Source organism: Acomys russatus, chromosome 8 (genome assembly GCF_903995435.1).
Source record: "Acomys russatus chromosome 8, mAcoRus1.1, whole genome shotgun sequence".
In the NCBI taxonomy this organism is placed as follows: domain Eukaryota; kingdom Metazoa; phylum Chordata; class Mammalia; order Rodentia; family Muridae; genus Acomys; species Acomys russatus.
In genome coordinates, this window is record NC_067144.1 from 7,903,988 (window position 1) to 7,921,291 (window position 17,304).

At 45.8% G+C, this 17,304-nt stretch overlaps 1 protein-coding gene across 1 annotated transcript; it reads left to right on the top strand.

The window, feature by feature from the left end:
- The first annotated feature begins 45 nt into the window (after positions 1–45).
- Dnajb11 (DnaJ heat shock protein family (Hsp40) member B11) lies at positions 46–14,539 on the top strand. Its single transcript, XM_051150767.1, has 10 exons — positions 46–298; positions 4,812–4,968; positions 7,287–7,384; positions 8,230–8,362; positions 10,591–10,733; positions 11,105–11,187; positions 11,402–11,459; positions 12,980–13,091; positions 13,388–13,547; positions 14,101–14,539. Exons 1-10 carry the CDS (start codon positions 231–233, stop codon positions 14,163–14,165), a joined length of 1,077 nt encoding a protein of 358 aa, XP_051006724.1. The 5' UTR covers positions 46–230; the 3' UTR covers positions 14,166–14,539.
- The last annotated feature ends 2,765 nt before the right edge of the window (positions 14,540–17,304 follow it).

Genomic DNA, 17,304 nt, shown 5'->3' on the forward strand with positions numbered 1-17,304 from the left:
GATTGGCTGCGGAGTGGCGGCCGCGTGTGATGTCCCGGGCGACGATTGGCCCACGCCTGGCTGCTCGCCGGCTCTGGGGCTCCCGGAAAGTGGCAGCTGAGGAGGGGGCGCGCTAGCTGTCTCCGCGGCCCGGCAGGAGACCCGGGCGTGAGGCGGCCTCTCTGGGCCGGAAGGGCTGATCAGCCGACGCGGCGGCAGGAGAGGCTGAGCGTGTGGGACCAGGCCACACCATGGCCCCGCAGAACCTGAGCACCTTCTGCCTGTTGCTGCTGTACCTCATCGGGACTGTGCTCGCCGGGTGAGGAAGGGGCTCCCGCGCGGGTACCGGGCCCGAGGGGCGATCTTTGCTGAGAAGGACGCGGGTGGCATCGAGGAGGGGGCAGTGAGCGAGAGGCACTGCCGGGCCCAGGGACGGAGGGGTACTGTGGGCCAGGCTGGCCGTGCAGGGGCCAGATCTTCCCCGCCCCCCCCCCCCCAAAGAGCAGGAGTTGGTCGCAGTGCCCAATCTGGGCACTCGGAAAGAGTTAAGTAACTGTGAACAGAAGTGGGGACACGGAAGTCTGAGGAATGGGACTTCTGATGGAAATGAAGTACCAAGCTGGGGTTGAGGTTACGGCCACGTCTTTGACCTACCTGCTGAGTTCCAGAGTGGGACGGATGGTGGGTGACCTAGCTTTCCACAAGCCTTTGAGGGGCTGGCACTAAGAGTGAGTGGGGACGTGATGCCAAGTCAAACGAGGAGCTCAGGTAAGGAAGCCAAACTCAGATGAAGAAAATTGGCTTGAGACAGTAACAGGACCCTTTGGAGAGCCCTCCTACTTCCCGCCTTCCTGAGCTAGCGAGCTGTCATCTTGCCTCACTATCTCTCGATAGTTCCTTCTTGAACTGGGTGGTATGAGTCGCAAGGGCTAACATGCGATAAAAACTGAGAGTCTTATGAATCATGCAACCTTATGGAGCTATATGAATTCTCTAAATCGTGGATAACATTGTGCCTCCCTTTAGGGAGAAAGAGCAGACTTAGTAATAATGCATGGCCCTATAGTTACGATGTCTCGGGATATGGTATGTCAGGCTGGTGCCTGCACCCTGAATCCCAGCTTTTGGCGAGTGGAAACAGGTGGTTCAGAATTCAAGGTCATCTTCAGCTACAGAGTAAGTTCCAGGTTTGCCTGGCCTATATCACACCCTATCGCAAATAAATAAGTAACCACAAACGTAAAAGCACACCCAAACGTAGTAGATAGCAGATCCTGACAATTTATAGGTTCGCATAGCTTTTAAAGTTGTTTTCTTTACAGTTTTTGCTCTTTGCATATATGCCTAAATTTTGTCTTTTTTTTTCCCCTTCTGAAATATTTTAAATTCCTAGAAGTTTCTTACATAAGCTTTTTTTTTTTCTTAGTTTGAGCCATGAGTACTCAAGATGTTTAATAAAACATCAACAGGAAATTTTAGAGTTGGGAGTTGAGGGATGCTGGTCTCCAACTCAATTTGTAGCTGAGGGTGACCTTGAACTCTTTCACAGTCCCTCAGCCTCCACTTCCCAGGTGCTGGGATTGCAGGCATGAGTTACCTGTCCTGGCAAATACTAGTTTGTTTGTTTGTTTGTTTGTTTTTAAATATTATAGCCTTAAACTTAAGTCACTCGTAAAGTGGCCTCTGGGGAGTATAATGTTGACACTGACCTATATCAGCCATTTTTATCTTGTAATTTTCCGAGCTGTCATTTAACCTTTTCCATCTTAAGGCTTTGATTTACTCTCTGATAATTTCATACAATCACAACGTAATTATGCCTACCACACCCACATATGCACCCCCGTACTTCCCCTGGGCACACCCCAGTGTGTTCCCTTACCACCTTCACGTAACTTGAGTCTAGTTAGGTAGTGCTGCCTGCTGGATGGATGCTGACTAGCTGTATTGGCTTGCTTGTGTGACGGTTGTGTACGGTCATGATCGGGCAACCATACATGGGTGCCACTTTCAGAAGACAAGATTTTACGATGCTCTTCTCATCCTCTCCATTTCCATTTCTTCTGTTCCTCCTTTCCCTGAACACTGGGGAGTGGGGGGAAGGGGTAGAAGGTTGAAATACTTGTTCCGTTTAAGACTGACCACTCAACAGTCACTTGGGTAGTCTCATTTTGGACAGTTATGCTAATGCATTAACTACCGTCCCCTGCAGAAAGAAACCCCTCTGCCCAAGCTGTAGCATGCCAGGCCATGAATTTATGGATATGGCCTAAATATTTACAAGGCGGTTTGGCAACATGTCTGTTTAACAGAACAACCGTAATAAGTTTCCTCCCTCTCACAGATCTCCCCAGCCATGGGCTTTCAGACAGACTCACAGTACCGGATATGAATTCCCTCCTGTGGAGCAGACTTCAAACCCAGTCAGAAAGCAGTAGGCTAACCCCGTAGTCTTGGTGCCACTATGGTACAGCATGTGTGACTTTTCTTCCCACGTAGCCTGCACAACACTTTCACAGCACTGCAAAAGCTGGCCAGGAGGGAGGAAGTTGTCCTATCACCACCAGTTTGGTTTCTCTATGCCCTGTGACCAGAGTGTGTGTGTCATCAGCAATAGGGTCTTCCCTCTCTCTACTTACAATGGGCAACCAGTAGTGATAAGAATAACCTTTATTGTTTTAGGAGCCACCTTGACTTAGAACTCATAAGGAGGTGTCCCACAGCTGACCCTGAGATTTTCTGAGGGAAGCATTGGCCACTCATGTAGGTGCTATGTTCAGAATCCTCTGTCTCTCTGTGTTTGTATAGCCATCTGTCTCTCCCTAAGATTTTATTTTTCAGTACATTCATATGTGTGTCTATGTGTAGGTATAAACGTGTAAGTACAGGTGCCCATGGAAGCAAGAAAGGAGTGTTGAACTTCCTGGAGCAAGAGTTATAGGTGGATGCAAGTCACACAACATGGGTGCTGAAAACTGAACTCAGCTCCTCTGTAATAAGCACTTTAAAGTCATTGGGATGGGGAGGTATATTTTTTTTTTGAATTAGCTTACAAAATAGTGTCTTTCCATCCTTAGTTCTGTTTGACCTACCACTCTCCAGGAGCATAGTCTTAAGAACATTACTTAAGTGAGCCTCGCCTTCTAGTTAGCTTTTTCATTATTAAATGACTGGTTCCTTTCTCATGAAACGTCAAGACTTTATAGATGAGATGGGGACTTCCTGTGGGTGACAAGCCCAGTGATCTACACCTCCACTCCCAGCTCTTGGGAAGCAGAAGCAAGTGGATCTCTGAGGCCAGCCTGATCTACAGAGTGAGTTCCAGGGCAGGCAGGGCTACAGGGAAACACTGGGTTGAAAAAAGAAAATTATATAGTTGAGTTGGGCTTTTCAAAAAAAGCATGACTACGGGTTTATAAAATAACCGCAGCCTCCTAAGTGCTGGATTCTAGGCATGTGCCATCGTGGCTTGAGGACTCCATGAATTTGAGGCAGGCACTGTAATAAATGAGCCACATGCCAGACCATAAAACATCTTTTTAACATTCTGTCTTATGTCTTGGTTCCCCAATTCATTTCCCCCATTACATCTTTAAATTACTATCCGTCCTATGTTAGTATCTATTGTGTGACATTCCCCCGCCCTCTTATTAAGATAATGTTTTCAGAATAAATTCTAGTGGCTAAAATTCTGGCAAAAGGAGGAGGCGTTGTGCACATTCTTATGTGTCCACCTCCCTCAGCAGGTTTTTACTGGTCTCTTCAGTGAGCCGGCTATGGCCCTTGCCTGCAGTGTCTTTACAGTTTTACTCTAGCTTTCCATTAACACTTCTTACAAAGAGCCCTTTTATGGCTGATTCCAGCAGAGTCCCCTGGCAGTGTTCTGTGTCCCAGTTTATATCATATGCATATTCTCAGCGACCAGGATATAGAGGCTCCTGCGTGTGGACTTCAGACACCGTCTATCATAAAGTCTAGATCTCAGCAAATTACTGGCAATGAATTATGAAATCTATTTTCTCTCATTTAGTAAAATACACCATAGTCCTTACATGAAGATGAGTGCTATTCTTCCTTCAGGGTTGTTATTCGGACTTTGCTTATCCCTTAGCTCCTTAAATCAGTCTATCTTTAATGTTCCAAAAGGGCTACCTTTAAGGCATTTATGTGACATAATCCTTGTGAATAAAGATAACTCTCTTTTGAAATTATTTGACCTTCAGGAACAGTCAAAAGTCACTGGGGTGAGGCTGGAGAGATGGCTCAGCGGGTAAGGGCACTTGCTGCTCTTGCAGCTCACAACTGCCAAGGTCTTCTTCCACCCCTACAAGTACCTGCATGTGGTAGACAGACAGACAGACATGCACACACACATACACAGGATTGGTTTTTTGTTATGGTTGGTTGTTTGTTTATTTGTTTTTAATGTAATAGGGAGCTAAAGAGATGGCTCAGACAAATACATGAGTTCAAAACAAAGCAAAACCATGATTCATCCATCCTTCCCTGAGGGAAGAGCTGTTGACAGCTAATGGTTGCTGGGTAAGAGGGAATAATTTTTCTTTAGGGATGTAGCCACTGTTAAGTTTCCAGGCTCCACTAAATACCTCCCTGCCCACACTCATGTAAGTCTCTCTAGTAAAACTCAATAGGTCACAAACAAAATATAAGGGAGAAGAAAGGGGGCCTTACTGGGAAGAAGGAAGGTATCCAGGGGAGTGAGGGAGCCTGGTGAAAATGACCAAAGGACATTACGTCCATACAAAGGAAAAAGTAAATGAAAAATGTAGTGCAGAACTCTTTAATGAAGTCTTACCTCTCCTTCCTCGCAGGCGAGATTTCTATAAGATCTTGGGGGTGCCGCGAAGTGCCTCCATAAAGGACATTAAAAAGGCCTACAGGAAACTGGCCCTACAGCTTCACCCTGACCGGAACCCCGATGACCCCCAAGCTCAGGAGAAATTCCAGGATCTGGGTGCTGCTTATGAGGTGAGTCATGGAAACAAAGCCAGCAACAAAACCTGTGGATTTGGAAAGACCAGGCCCCGAGGAACCTCTTTCAGGTCATTCCTGTCAAAAAATAGATGGTATATAAAAATCAAAATAGCATGTGTTACCAGGTTGTACAGTCATTATCCATGGGTTCCACTTCCTGCTTTTTTTTTAAAGATTTGTTTTTAAGCTCGGCATGGTGGCACTTGCCTTTAATCCCAGCATTTGGGGAGACAAAGGCAGGTGGGTTTCTGAGTTCAAGACCGGTCTAGTCTACAAAAGGAGTCCAGGACAGTCAAAGCTACACAGAGAAACCCCATCTCAAAAAAAAAAAAAAAATGTTTTTATTTATGTGTATATGTGTGGGTGCCTGGTATGTGTGGGTGCCTGGTATGTGTGGGTGCCTGGTATGTGTGGGTGCCCACAGATGCTAGAAGAGATATCAGGTCTCCTTCACCTGGAGTTCCAGGTGATGGTGAGCTGCCTAGTGTGGGTGCTAGGAACCAAACTCAGGTCCTCTGCAAGAGCAGCAAGTGTTCTTAATGGCGGAAGCACCGTGCTAACCCCTCTGACAGAAATGCTTAACCTGGGACCATGTGGGAATCTGAGTGGGTTGGTGGCCCCTAAAATGACCCATAACATTTTATATTTTGTGAGATACAGATTTTATATTTTATACTGTCTCCCATCAATAGTATCATTGTTCGCTAGGAACCCAGAACTCCAAAATACTCTCTAGGGAAGCTGCTTCCCCCTTTTCCCCGATGCTTACAGTGCACATGTGCTTCTCTCCTCCCTGCCCGGCCCCCCTCTCTCTCCAGATCTCACTATGTATCTCTGGCTGTCCTGGAACTCAGTGTGTAGAGGCCAGGCTGGCCTCACATGCCTGACTTCATGTGTTATTCTTATTAATGAATCTACAACATTCTTTATCAATGATATGGGCCTGTGAAACTGAAGTTTATTTGACCCTAACTCCCTTTGTGGCGTTGTTGTAGATTTTCTTTTTCCTTTGTATCTTTCAAGCCTGTTTGCCTTTCTCCCAGGTAAATTAGTTTGCACAAATCAGAATATTAATACAGTACAAAGGCTCTTTAGCAAACAAAAGGGTTTTCCCCCCTCTACTGAGGTAAGATCAGTTACTGTTAGCATATTAGTCCAGTAATCAACTATCTGCTCCCCTACCCCTCCTTAAAGTAGGCCAAGTATGCTGAAAAGCACCTGTGTACATGTATGGCCAGAGCACCCAATGCCAATCTTCTAACATGTAGTGTGTGTTACAGGGGCAGGGTAGAAGCAGTTGTTTTGTTTTTGTTTGTTTGTTTTTCTGAGACAGGGTTTCTCTATGTAGCCTGGGCTGTCCTGGACTCATAAAGATCCACCTGCCTCTGCCTCCCGAGTGCTGGGATTAAAGACGTGCACCACCACGCCTGGCTGAGGCAACTGGCAATTTTTGGTTTTGTTTTTTGGTTTTTCGAGACAGGGTCTGTCTGTGTTAGCCTTGGCTGCCCTGGACTCACAGCAATCCATCTGCCTCTGCCTCCCAAGTACTGGGATTAAAGGTGGCGTCACCATGCCCGGTTTGAGGCAACTGTTTTTACGACTACTAATTTAGCTAATCTGTCATAGTTCTATGCTAGGTTACAGTTTAGCACAGAGTTTTCAGAATGAGCCCTGCAATTAAATTACCTAGAAAATTACCCTGAGCAGTCCATCTCCCACTTTTCTGGTACCCTCTTGACCTTCACGGTCAGTTGCTTAAGTACAGTTTTTAAAGTACCCGATCAGATATGATAACTTCAAGTTAAAAGCATGTGTTAGGCAATGTGGAATAGGCTGTGCAGCAGAGAATTCAGTCTGCTAAAACAGCTTGCCAGGCATGGTGCTGCGTTCCTGGAATCCTACTCAGGAGGCAAAGGCAAGAAGCACATGAGTTTGAGTGTAAGACCACCTGAGCCACGTAGCAAGCCCTTATCTCAAAAATCCAAAGCAAAAAAAGATACCAACTTTAAATACTCTTTATGGCCTAATAAAAATCACGCTCTCGAGCCGGGCGTGGTGGCGCACGCCTTTAATCCCAGCACTCGGGAGGCAGAGGCAGGCGGATTGCTGTGAGTTCAAGGCCAGCCTGGTCAACAAAGTGAGTCCAGGATGGCCAAGGCTACACAGAAACCCTGTCTCGAAAAACCAAAAAAAAAAAAAAAAAAAAAAAATCACGCTCTCTGAAAAGCTTTAGAAACGTGGGGTCAGAGTAGAAAGGAGCTCTAACATAAATGAACTTTAACTGACCATCACAGTATGGCATTTATCTCTAGGTCCTGTCAGATAGTGAAAAACGGAAACAGTATGATACTTACGGTGAAGAAGGCTTGAAAGATGGTCATCAGAGCTCCCATGGGGACATTTTTTCACAGTAAGTAACTTGCCCATTTGCAAAATTCTGCATTCTGAGACTGGACCACTTGGACACTAAATGAATTATTCTTCGAAGCAGAGGGCAGAGTTGCCGGTGTTCTGTTGTGTGGGCAAGAGAGGGGTGGCTGTAATGGTCACCATCACATGAGGAATTCATGGAGTCTCTTGATCTCCTATGGCACTTGCCTTTCTGGGGATTTAGGATAGCTGGAATGCTAACAAATACTCTCCGCACTTTGAACCCCTCCTTGTCAACATCGTCGCGTCTTGTACTAGGAGAGCAATCCAGAATTCCACTGTGTAATTGTAAGCAGAAAAACGTTGACTCTGCACTCATAAGTTAGGCTAGGCATGCTGTACACACCTTTATTCTCAGGCAGAGGCTGGCAGAGCTCTATGAGTTCAAGGCCACCATGATCTACGAAGGGAGTCCAGGACAGCGAGGTCTGTTATACAAAGAAATCCTGTCTTTTAAAAAAAAGAAAGAAAGAAAGAAAGAAATTCCTTAAACTAACTAAAAAATTCAAAACGCACAGGATTTTATATATATATTACCCTTTTTCAATATGTCTGTCCTACTTGGATTTTGCTCAGTATTGGAATGGATTATTTCATTGACTCCAAGATCAAATCCATTGGCCTACTGTGAATTCATTCATGTGCTGTTACGTATGGAACATACTATATTAAAAAGTACATATTTTTAGTAGTGGGCATCAACCTGGTGCTATGTAAATTAAAATTTTTATGGTACTTTACTCCATTACATTAAAAATGTTTGTTTTATATAGTGGGACATAGGATTTGAGTTCCTTCTCCTGATGAATTTCCATGTATCTGCAGCTTCTTTGGAGATTTTGGCTTCATGTTTGGAGGAACTCCTCGTCAGCAGGACAGAAATATTCCAAGAGGAAGTGATATTATCGTAGACCTAGAAGTCACTTTGGAAGAAGTATACTCAGGAAATTTTGTGGAAGTAAGTTCACACAGTGGACCCACTCATACTGACGGGTAGAGCTTGTGCTGTTGGCCATAGGTCAGGTGTTAGTGTCCTTTCTGTCTTTAAGAGGCCACAAGAGAGTGACCGATGCACAGTTGAATTAGTCCGAATCCGTTGTTCATAACAGTCACAAACTGAACTCACTACCTGGTCTGTGACCTCAGTGAAGCAGTGCCAGGCCTCTACCTGCCTCTGTGCTGCCTCCGTATGCCAGTCCCTGCCTCGCTGCAGAGGTAACTGTATCATTGCTATTCTGATTATTACAGTATATGATCCTAAACTGTGTTTTTTATCGTCTTTAAGTTTGTAAAACTGGCATGTCATTATCTTCTGAGACAGATTTTGTCTCTGAATCATCCTTGTTGCTTACAGCTGTCAGTCTGCTGACTGAAACCTTACTGTGGCCATCAATAGGGTTTTTTGGTTTGTCTTCTTTTAACTCCCAAAGAGTCCTATACAGAAACATTCCTGTGCATGTTCTTAAACATGATCAGCAGTAGGGCAACACATGTTCACGCTTTACATGGAAATGCAGTGGTATGTTTGAAATTGTCCAAGCCAAGATTCCACATACCACGGCAGTGTATGGGGCTCCCCCGCTCTGCTCCCCAGTCCCCAGCTGTGCGGTTGTGGGAGTTGAACCTAAGGCTTCACCTATGCTAGGCAGGTACTCTGCCCATATGACATATCCCCTACTCCCTCGCTGTGGTCTTGGTTTATGCCCCTTAATTAGCAGCTAGGATGAGCATCTCTTCCATGGGCCTGCTTTGTTCCCTCGTGTGAAGTGCTCCTTGGCCGTGTGCCCTGCTTTGTCTTTCCCTTGTTGGTTTGTAAGCCTGCTCCATTTTTGCTACCAAGTTTTTGTTAGCCATAATACAGATGTGTGTCTGCCCATTTATAATACAAATTGTTTTGACATGATATTTAAGATTTTAGTTAATGTGAAAAAAAAATCTGGCCTTTAATTGTTACTTTTGGAGTATTACGTTTTAAAAATCTGCTCTAAGGTGAGAAGCTGCTCTGTGCTGTCTAGTAGAAGTTTGCCACCTTTAACCCGAGGTGGTCTTTCTTTAACATTTGGAGTGGACTTTGCGGCTAGACTGCATACTTTCAAACCTGGTCTTCTTGTTTAACCATATGTGCTGCTGGTGCCTCACCTGTACATGAGAAGACTAAGCGCTGCCCACAGAGCTGTGGTTAGATGGTGTGTGCATGGCTAAAGGTTGTTTCCTTTATATGTAGATATGTCGGGGAGTTTTCTCCAAACATTTGTGGCACTTCAACATGCGCATAATGCCATGGCATTACACAAATACAAGAATGGGGGTTTGTTTGTTTGTTTGTTTTTCCTTTAACGTTTATTTTATTTTTAATTTTGTGCATGTCTGCATGGGTATGTTTGCACACAAGCACAGGTGTCCCAGGCATCAGCTGTAGATAATGGAAATCGAACTGAATGCTGCATAAGAGCAAGGTGTGCTCTTATCCACTGAGCCCTCTCCAGCCCCAAAATATGTGCCTTTTGGTTTTGGTTTTTGGGGATGAGGTATCACATAGCACAGGCTGGCCACATGCTCACTAGGTAACTGAGGAGAAAGTGTGTGTGTGTGTGTGTGTGTGTGTGTGTGTGTGTGTGTGTGTGTGTGTGTGTGAGAGAGAGAATTTCATGTACTAAGATGGGTTGGGTGTTTGCAAACAATCAGTTAACGTAGGGATGACTGTCACCTCTCCTTATATGTCAGTGTCTGAGTGGTCACAGCACTGGAGATTAGCCTTGGACTGCCTAAAACAGAAAGACGTGCTTTGGGGAGATTGCTCATAGAACTGACTGATAGCTACACAGCAGCTATTGGCCGCTGTAACTGTTCTTTGCGATTGGGGGTAATGCTTTACACAGCTCAAGACTTCTTAATAACATAGCAATCCTATGAACTGCTTTAACCCAGGAGCCCTAGGTGTGTCTTGGAAATGCTGGTACTAATACTTTGTTTTGGAGACTCTTATTCCCCTCTCCCTACTCCTACAGCCTGGGGTTGAGATTAGAGTCACACAAGTATAGGTTTTCGTCATTCTTGTGTGGGGATTGATTGTACCCCCAGAGTTCTGTGGACATACACTTTCTGTGAGGGATAGCTGACAGAGAAGACATGCATGAAGAACATTGCTCCCCCAAGGAAACTAACGGCTCTTTTATGTGTTCTCAGGTAGTTAGAAACAAACCTGTAGCCAGGCAGGCACCTGGCAAACGGAAATGTAACTGTCGGCAGGAGATGCGAACCACACAGCTGGGCCCTGGGCGCTTCCAAATGACCCAGGAGGTGGTGTGTGATGAGTGCCCCAATGTCAAGTAAGTAGAAGGCCCTCTGTGGGTCTCTTGAGGAACACATAAATGCTCTGATTGTCTATACCTAACTGTCCCCTCCCCCACCACATTTCACCAAAGGAGAGAGCAGTGCATGTCTGTAAGCTGCTAGGCAGTGCCCTGCATCTCTGAGCTGAGTGTGGCAGACATTTGTTTCCCTCCAGCTCTGACCGTGAGAGCAAATGTTGATGTCCGTGTGATGCGCGGTCCCGCCATTCTGGGTGTTGATACCTGGAAGCTACAGTACAGTGTAGCTGTCCAAGAAAAAGCTCTCGGGGAGCACAGTAGCAAAGCTGATTGGATCTAGGGGCTTGTTACTGTCTTTCTTTTCCCTTTCTAATTCCCTTTTTGCTCAGACTAGTGAATGAAGAACGAACACTAGAAGTAGAAATAGAGCCCGGGGTGAGAGATGGCATGGAGTACCCCTTCATTGGAGAAGGTGAGATGCTGGTGTTTATTGTCGTAACTCACTTCCACCTTCCCCCCATACTTAATGGCTACGTTGTTTGTAGGGGGAGTGGAGAGACTGCTTTCCCAGGCAGACCTGATGGAGGCAGTGCCTGAGGCAGCAGATTTAGAGATTACTTGAAGTCCCACATAGATCTGTGTTCAGCTTGTGTAACTCCTGGTCTTCTTTGGACTACTCTAACCAGGTGAACCTCACGTGGATGGAGAGCCCGGAGACTTACGGTTCCGGATCAAAGTTGTCAAGTAAGTTTCAGCTGAGGGGAGGCACCTCTCAGCCCTGCTTTCCACATGGACGATGACGGAGATAATGCATCTACACTTTTTCTTCTGTTTCATGCCCACAATGCCATAAGAAATTGTTTCTAACTCTGCAGTAATAGTGCAAATAGGAGGTTAGGTCCTGGCCTTGAGCCCTAGTTAGTTATTTACCTAGGACTTAAAAATTCAAAAGATGCTGAAAGGAAAGACTCAGTAAGAATTGAAAGGAGAACTGGGCGTTGGCAGAGCTTGCCTCACATGCACAGAGCTGTGGGTTTGGGCCCTGGCACTGTATAAGCCCAGCTGAATGGCACGGGCCTGTAATGCCTTCCATGTGGTAGAGACAGGCAGACCAGGTAGGAGCTCAAAGTCATCCAGCCTAGGATACATGATATATTGTCTCCAAACGAGAAGAGAAAAGAGCTGTGAGAGGCAGTCTGCAACAGGGATCAAGGAGTGCTGCAGCTGTTTTCCATAAAAAGGACGCACAGTCACGTTAATATGCAAATTCTCCTACTGGCTTCTCTCCAGTATGGAGTGCTGCTTAAACAGCAATTTTGCCAAGGACGCAGGCCTTCTTATTTATTATTGTCTCGTATTAACTAGTTGGAAACCAGTGATAGGTCTGTGTTCCTGGGGGCTGGAGAGATGGCTCAGGTTAAGAGCACTGTCTGCTCTTCTGGAGGTCTTGAGTTCAATTCCCAGCAACCATATGACGGCTCACAACCATCTATAATAGGATCTAATGCCCTCTTCTGGCCTGCAGGTGTACATGCAGATACATAAATTTTTTTTTTAAAAATATATATCATTCCCAATGGATTGTACAGATATAGCCCCCTCTACTTAGACTTCCCCCTTTCTGTACTCTGTGTTGGATGGTGTTTTCCTGCATGTGTTGGCTCCATATCAGTTTCCCTGAGAAACTAAAGCAGTTGCTGGTCCCAATATCCTTAGCAGCTTGGGTAAGGCGGGGTGGGGAGTTGAGAGATAGACTCTCACTCTGTAGCCCAGGCTGCTTGGAACTTCATGCTCTCCTATACTCTTTCCTCGTCCTGCCCTGCTTCAGTTCCTGTCCTGACTTTCTTCAATGCTGGACTGCTACCTGGAAGTGTAAGACAAATAAATCCTCCCACGGAACCTCCAACTTGATATTTGTTCATGGGGTTTCATTGCAGCAATAGAAACCCTAACTAAGACACAGCATTTCCTGTGAAAGAATGTCTCACAACAGACTTGGGAAAGCACAGAAAAGACAGCCAAGCATCCTTTCTTGTCTATAGCCTAGTGACTGATGGTTTTCCTTACATTTGTATACTTCTGCTATTGTAAGCTCCTCGGGAATCAAGTTCAATAAGACTTACACAGCTCTGTGATCTCAGATAATGCCATGTGTGGATGCAAGTCAAATGCTTATTACTCTTTGAAAGAAAGGTGTTCATCTTTCTCCAAGATGCTTTTTCTAGCACTTTAAACTCTGATCATTTTACCTTCTTCTGTTTCAGGCACCGGATATTTGAGAGGAGAGGGGATGATCTGTACACAAACGTGACAATCTCCCTAGTTGAGGCTCTGGTTGGCTTTGAGATGGACATAACTCACTTGGATGGTCACAAGGTAAACACGCCGGCCTTGCGTTTTGCAGTCATAAGGTTTTGAGTCATCTCAGCCACTTGGTCATTGGACCCAGAAGCTTCTTTCTGGCCCTCTCTCACTATCTATCCTCTCTCTGCTACCTCTAGCAGCAGCAGCTATAGTCCTAAGTCTCTGTGCCTGTCAGCCTGAGGCTTTCCTCACCTTTATCTTCTCTGCTGAGCTGGGACACTAGCTTTGTCACCAGTGCTCACTAGAAGTTCCCTGATAGATTTGGGGTGTGCCAGTCCTGCTCCACTCCAGTCCTTTTTGCTTTCCAGGTCCACATTTCCCGAGATAAGATTACCAGACCAGGCGCCAAGCTGTGGAAGAAAGGGGAAGGGCTCCCCAACTTCGACAACAACAACATCAAGGGCTCTCTGATAATCACTTTTGATGTGGACTTTCCAAAAGAGCAGCTGACAGAGGAAGCAAAAGAAGGTGTGGTGTGCGCGCGCTCGTGTTCGTACGTGGGGGGCAGGGGTGAATATCTGAAAGCAGAATAGCAAAACCCTTTGGAGCATGAGACCTGGACGTAGGCCTTTGTCAGTAAGGGCCATAAGAGGTCCCGCCATCGCTGCGGTCACTAACGGCTGCGTGAGCTGGGCTCTGAAGGGGGGAAAGCGGGGTCAGGGAAGGGAAGAAGGTAAAGCAAACTGAAAGGGAAGACGAGCTGTGCCGTGCGAGAGCCGGAGCTCTGGTGAGCTTCTCTGTGCGCCTTGAAACCAGCGCCTGGTGTAAGCGTTTAAATGATAAGAACACGGCTAAAGGGGTGAGAGCTGACAGAAGACAGGAAGGGATGAAAGGTTAGCTGGAGGGGTTTTGTCCCTTGTTTTACCTGTCCTCATTTCCTGGGGCGTAGGGAAATGCTTGGGGATGGGGCTTGAGAGAAAGAGACAGGTGGGCACACCTGTGTGTGCTTGAGACGCCCACGTGTGAGGCTGGAGACTCTAGGGAAGCCACCTTTTCGTTAATGTAGTCATTCTCTCCGCAGGGGTCAAGCAGCTGCTCAAACAAGGACCAGTGCAGAAGGTATACAACGGACTGCAGGGCTATTAGGAGGGAAGAAATTGGACTTTGACAGAGGTGGAATGGCGATATTTATTATCTGCAGGGGTTTATTGTGTGTTTCATTATTTTCAATATGCAAGTTTGGCTTAGTCTTTTTTCTCTGATGATCATCATGACGTGAATGAGAGGTCTGAGAACGCTTCGAATAAGCATTCAAGCAAGAGTGACCAGCAGAAGGTTAACTAATACCTCCCCCTCTGGGGATTTAACGTCTGGTGCTGCCCGAGGTTCAAGGAGTCAAGTCTCAGAGGATCCCAGAGCAAAGGAAACCAGATGAGGGTTAGAGACAATTGTTAGCTATTTCAAAATGCCAACTGGAGAAGTCTGTTTTTAAATACATCTTCTTATTTTTTTTTCCTTGACTCCTGTTTCTTTTTCCATGAGTGGATGGGTAGTCCTCCTGTCAGGCAAGATAGGCACACAGCATGCAAAGGGATGGTGAGAGTCCAGCTCCCAGGCCCCACCACACACATGGCGTCCAAGACGACAAGCTTGAAGAAACCGAATAGATTAGAGACTGAGCTACATAAATTCAAGTTACACAAAGACCTCATTGTCTTTGAAAGAAAATATTTTCTTGTTTTTCTTAGTAATAATAAAGACTGATATGGGTATTTTACTGTTTAGAAAGTACTTCTTGTATATCTATCCCACTTGGCCTTATGACCCGGAACCTGTTAGTGTAGGAGCTAAAATGGCTCTAGAGAGTAAATACTAGAAGTAGAATAGCAAGTGACTTTTTTGCTTCCAGTGGTGCCAGATGCAGATGCTAGCTGGCTTGAGCACACTTGACTTGAGTCTCCTTCGTGTCTCCAGTCCACAGGACTTCTTGCCACAGCTAATCAGTAGACATACAGCCAGAGACAGCTGGCTTTCTGTATGTCACACACACACAGGTTCAGTATGCCTTTTGCACTTTTATAAACATGTTTTCAGGTCAGTGGGCTTTCACACATTGTATATACATTTTAAGTGCATTGGAAAGATTTATGTCAAAGTTCCATAGACCTTACGTTTGACTGCAGTGACATGCCAGAGTAGGAATGGTGGCTCCAAAGCTCATGATTTGTGCACAGAGGTAGGTGCCCTCCCAGGGCGCTGTGGTCTCTGGACAAGAAGCTCCTACCGTGTGCTGGTGACAGCTATCCGCTCAAGATGGCGCAAAGGACTTCTAGACCTAGGAAATTCCTTCAAGCCAGACATTTCCACATGCTTGCGTAAGAGATCTTTCCTGTGGGGACCAACACATGTCTGCTCACCCCATAAAGAGAGCGGTCCAGGTAGTGACCACACTAGAAGTCCAGCTTGGTGAACTCATGAGTTCTTACTGCAGTTGCTGGAAAGAGTGTGGGTGAGGAGGCACAGCAGCAGGAACGACTCAAAAACAGCAGCTGCATCAACAAAAACTCGTCCCAGCACAGGTGGCAGGCAGTTCAGGAAAGCTGCTGCTACCTGCTACCCTAGGACTTCATAACCGCAGACAGCTTGAGGAGATCTACAGACACCTGAGGCTATCTGGTCAGTTCTGCAGCTGCCCACCCTACCCAACAGTTGTTTGCTCTGCCACGTCTGGAGGCAGAGCTTTAAGAATCTTGCAAGTTTCTGCTTTCTCAGATGTGGCCTTTTATCTCCTGGGCCCTGGGCCTCATGGTCTCTCCTTTCTGGAGGATGTTGGGTTCTGAGGAAGCTGCTGGTCAAGCAGGGCTGCAGGCTGAGAACAGTGAAAACTTGTTCTCATTGACATGGACAGAGGAGCTTGGTAAGGGCCTACTGTGAGCTAGGTTTTGTTCCAAGTACTCTCTATGGATACACTTAGCTTTAAGTTGGGACGAGAATTTGAACGTGGGCAATTTGCTCCCGGAAATGAATTTAGTGCAATGAGTGTGTAAGTATGGGGCACTGTTAGAAAACAGGTGGTAGAGGCCGGAGTCAGCTCAGTAGGTAAAGGCACTGCCAAGTACCACAACCTGAATCCACTCCCTGGGACCAGTATGGTGGAAGGAAAGAACAGATTTCTGCAGCTTGCCTTCTGACATCTACCAGAGCATCATGTTGCATGTATGCATGCACACAGACAAATGAAAACAATTTCAACGAGGAGAACGGATGCTAGGTAAAGGTGTTCTTTACGGTTCAGATCTGCAAGGAAAAATGGCATCTTAGGTAGCTCTGTAAGGCAGAATGGATACCTGGCTTGGAAAGAGATACAACCTTGGATGCTGGAAGCCAGGTAACCCCTTTGAACCTTGTTATCTGCAAAAGGAAGGTGAAGATAGGTAAGCTTTTGCTCTTGGTTTGGTTTGGTTTATTTTTCAAGACAGGATTTCTCTGTGTAGCCCTGGCTATCTCTGTAGACCAGGCTGGCCTCAAACTCAGAGATCCACCTGCCTCTGCCTCTTGAGTGCTGGCATTAAAGTTGTGTGCCACCATGCCCAGCTAAAGGGTGCATTGTTTTGGTTTTTTTTTTTTTTTTTTTTTAATTTGAGCTTTTGTGCATTTTGTTAGCATCTCATTTGACTATTCAGACATTGTAGATTTTCCTGCTCCTCAACTATTGGCTAAGTGGTTAGATTCCCAGATTTCCAGATTTCCAGCATAGATGGTATTGTGCTCCAAAGTCATGGAGATAGCTCCGTGGGTTTGCTATACAAACCTCGTGACCTGAATTCCACCTCCAGAACCCACCAAAAGCCAGATGCTGTGGCTTGTGGCTTGTATTGACACATTCCTACTGCAAGGTGGAAGGCAGAGACCAGAAAATCAAACAGGGAAGGTTGCAGGCCAGCTGCCCTGGAGCATGAAACAGGGCAGGAACAAAGTGGGAAAAAACAAACGGACTTCCAAACACCTGGGCTCATGTGGGTGCTCAGCCCCACACATGGCATAATTATAATAAATGTTTTTTTAAAGTTACACCCCAATTGAAAAGTTTTTAGTGTTACTATAAGTGGAAATAGAACGAATTTTATTTCTTTAAAAAAGAAAAAAAAGTTCTAGTTCTAGGGGTGAGCTGAAAAAGCAAGTATAATTGCCCCCAGCACTTGTGACTAAGGCTTGAGTAAAGTCACAGACAGTGATCACCAGTATGTTGTCAAAAGCCCAGACCTCACGTGCTGCCAAGCCTGAC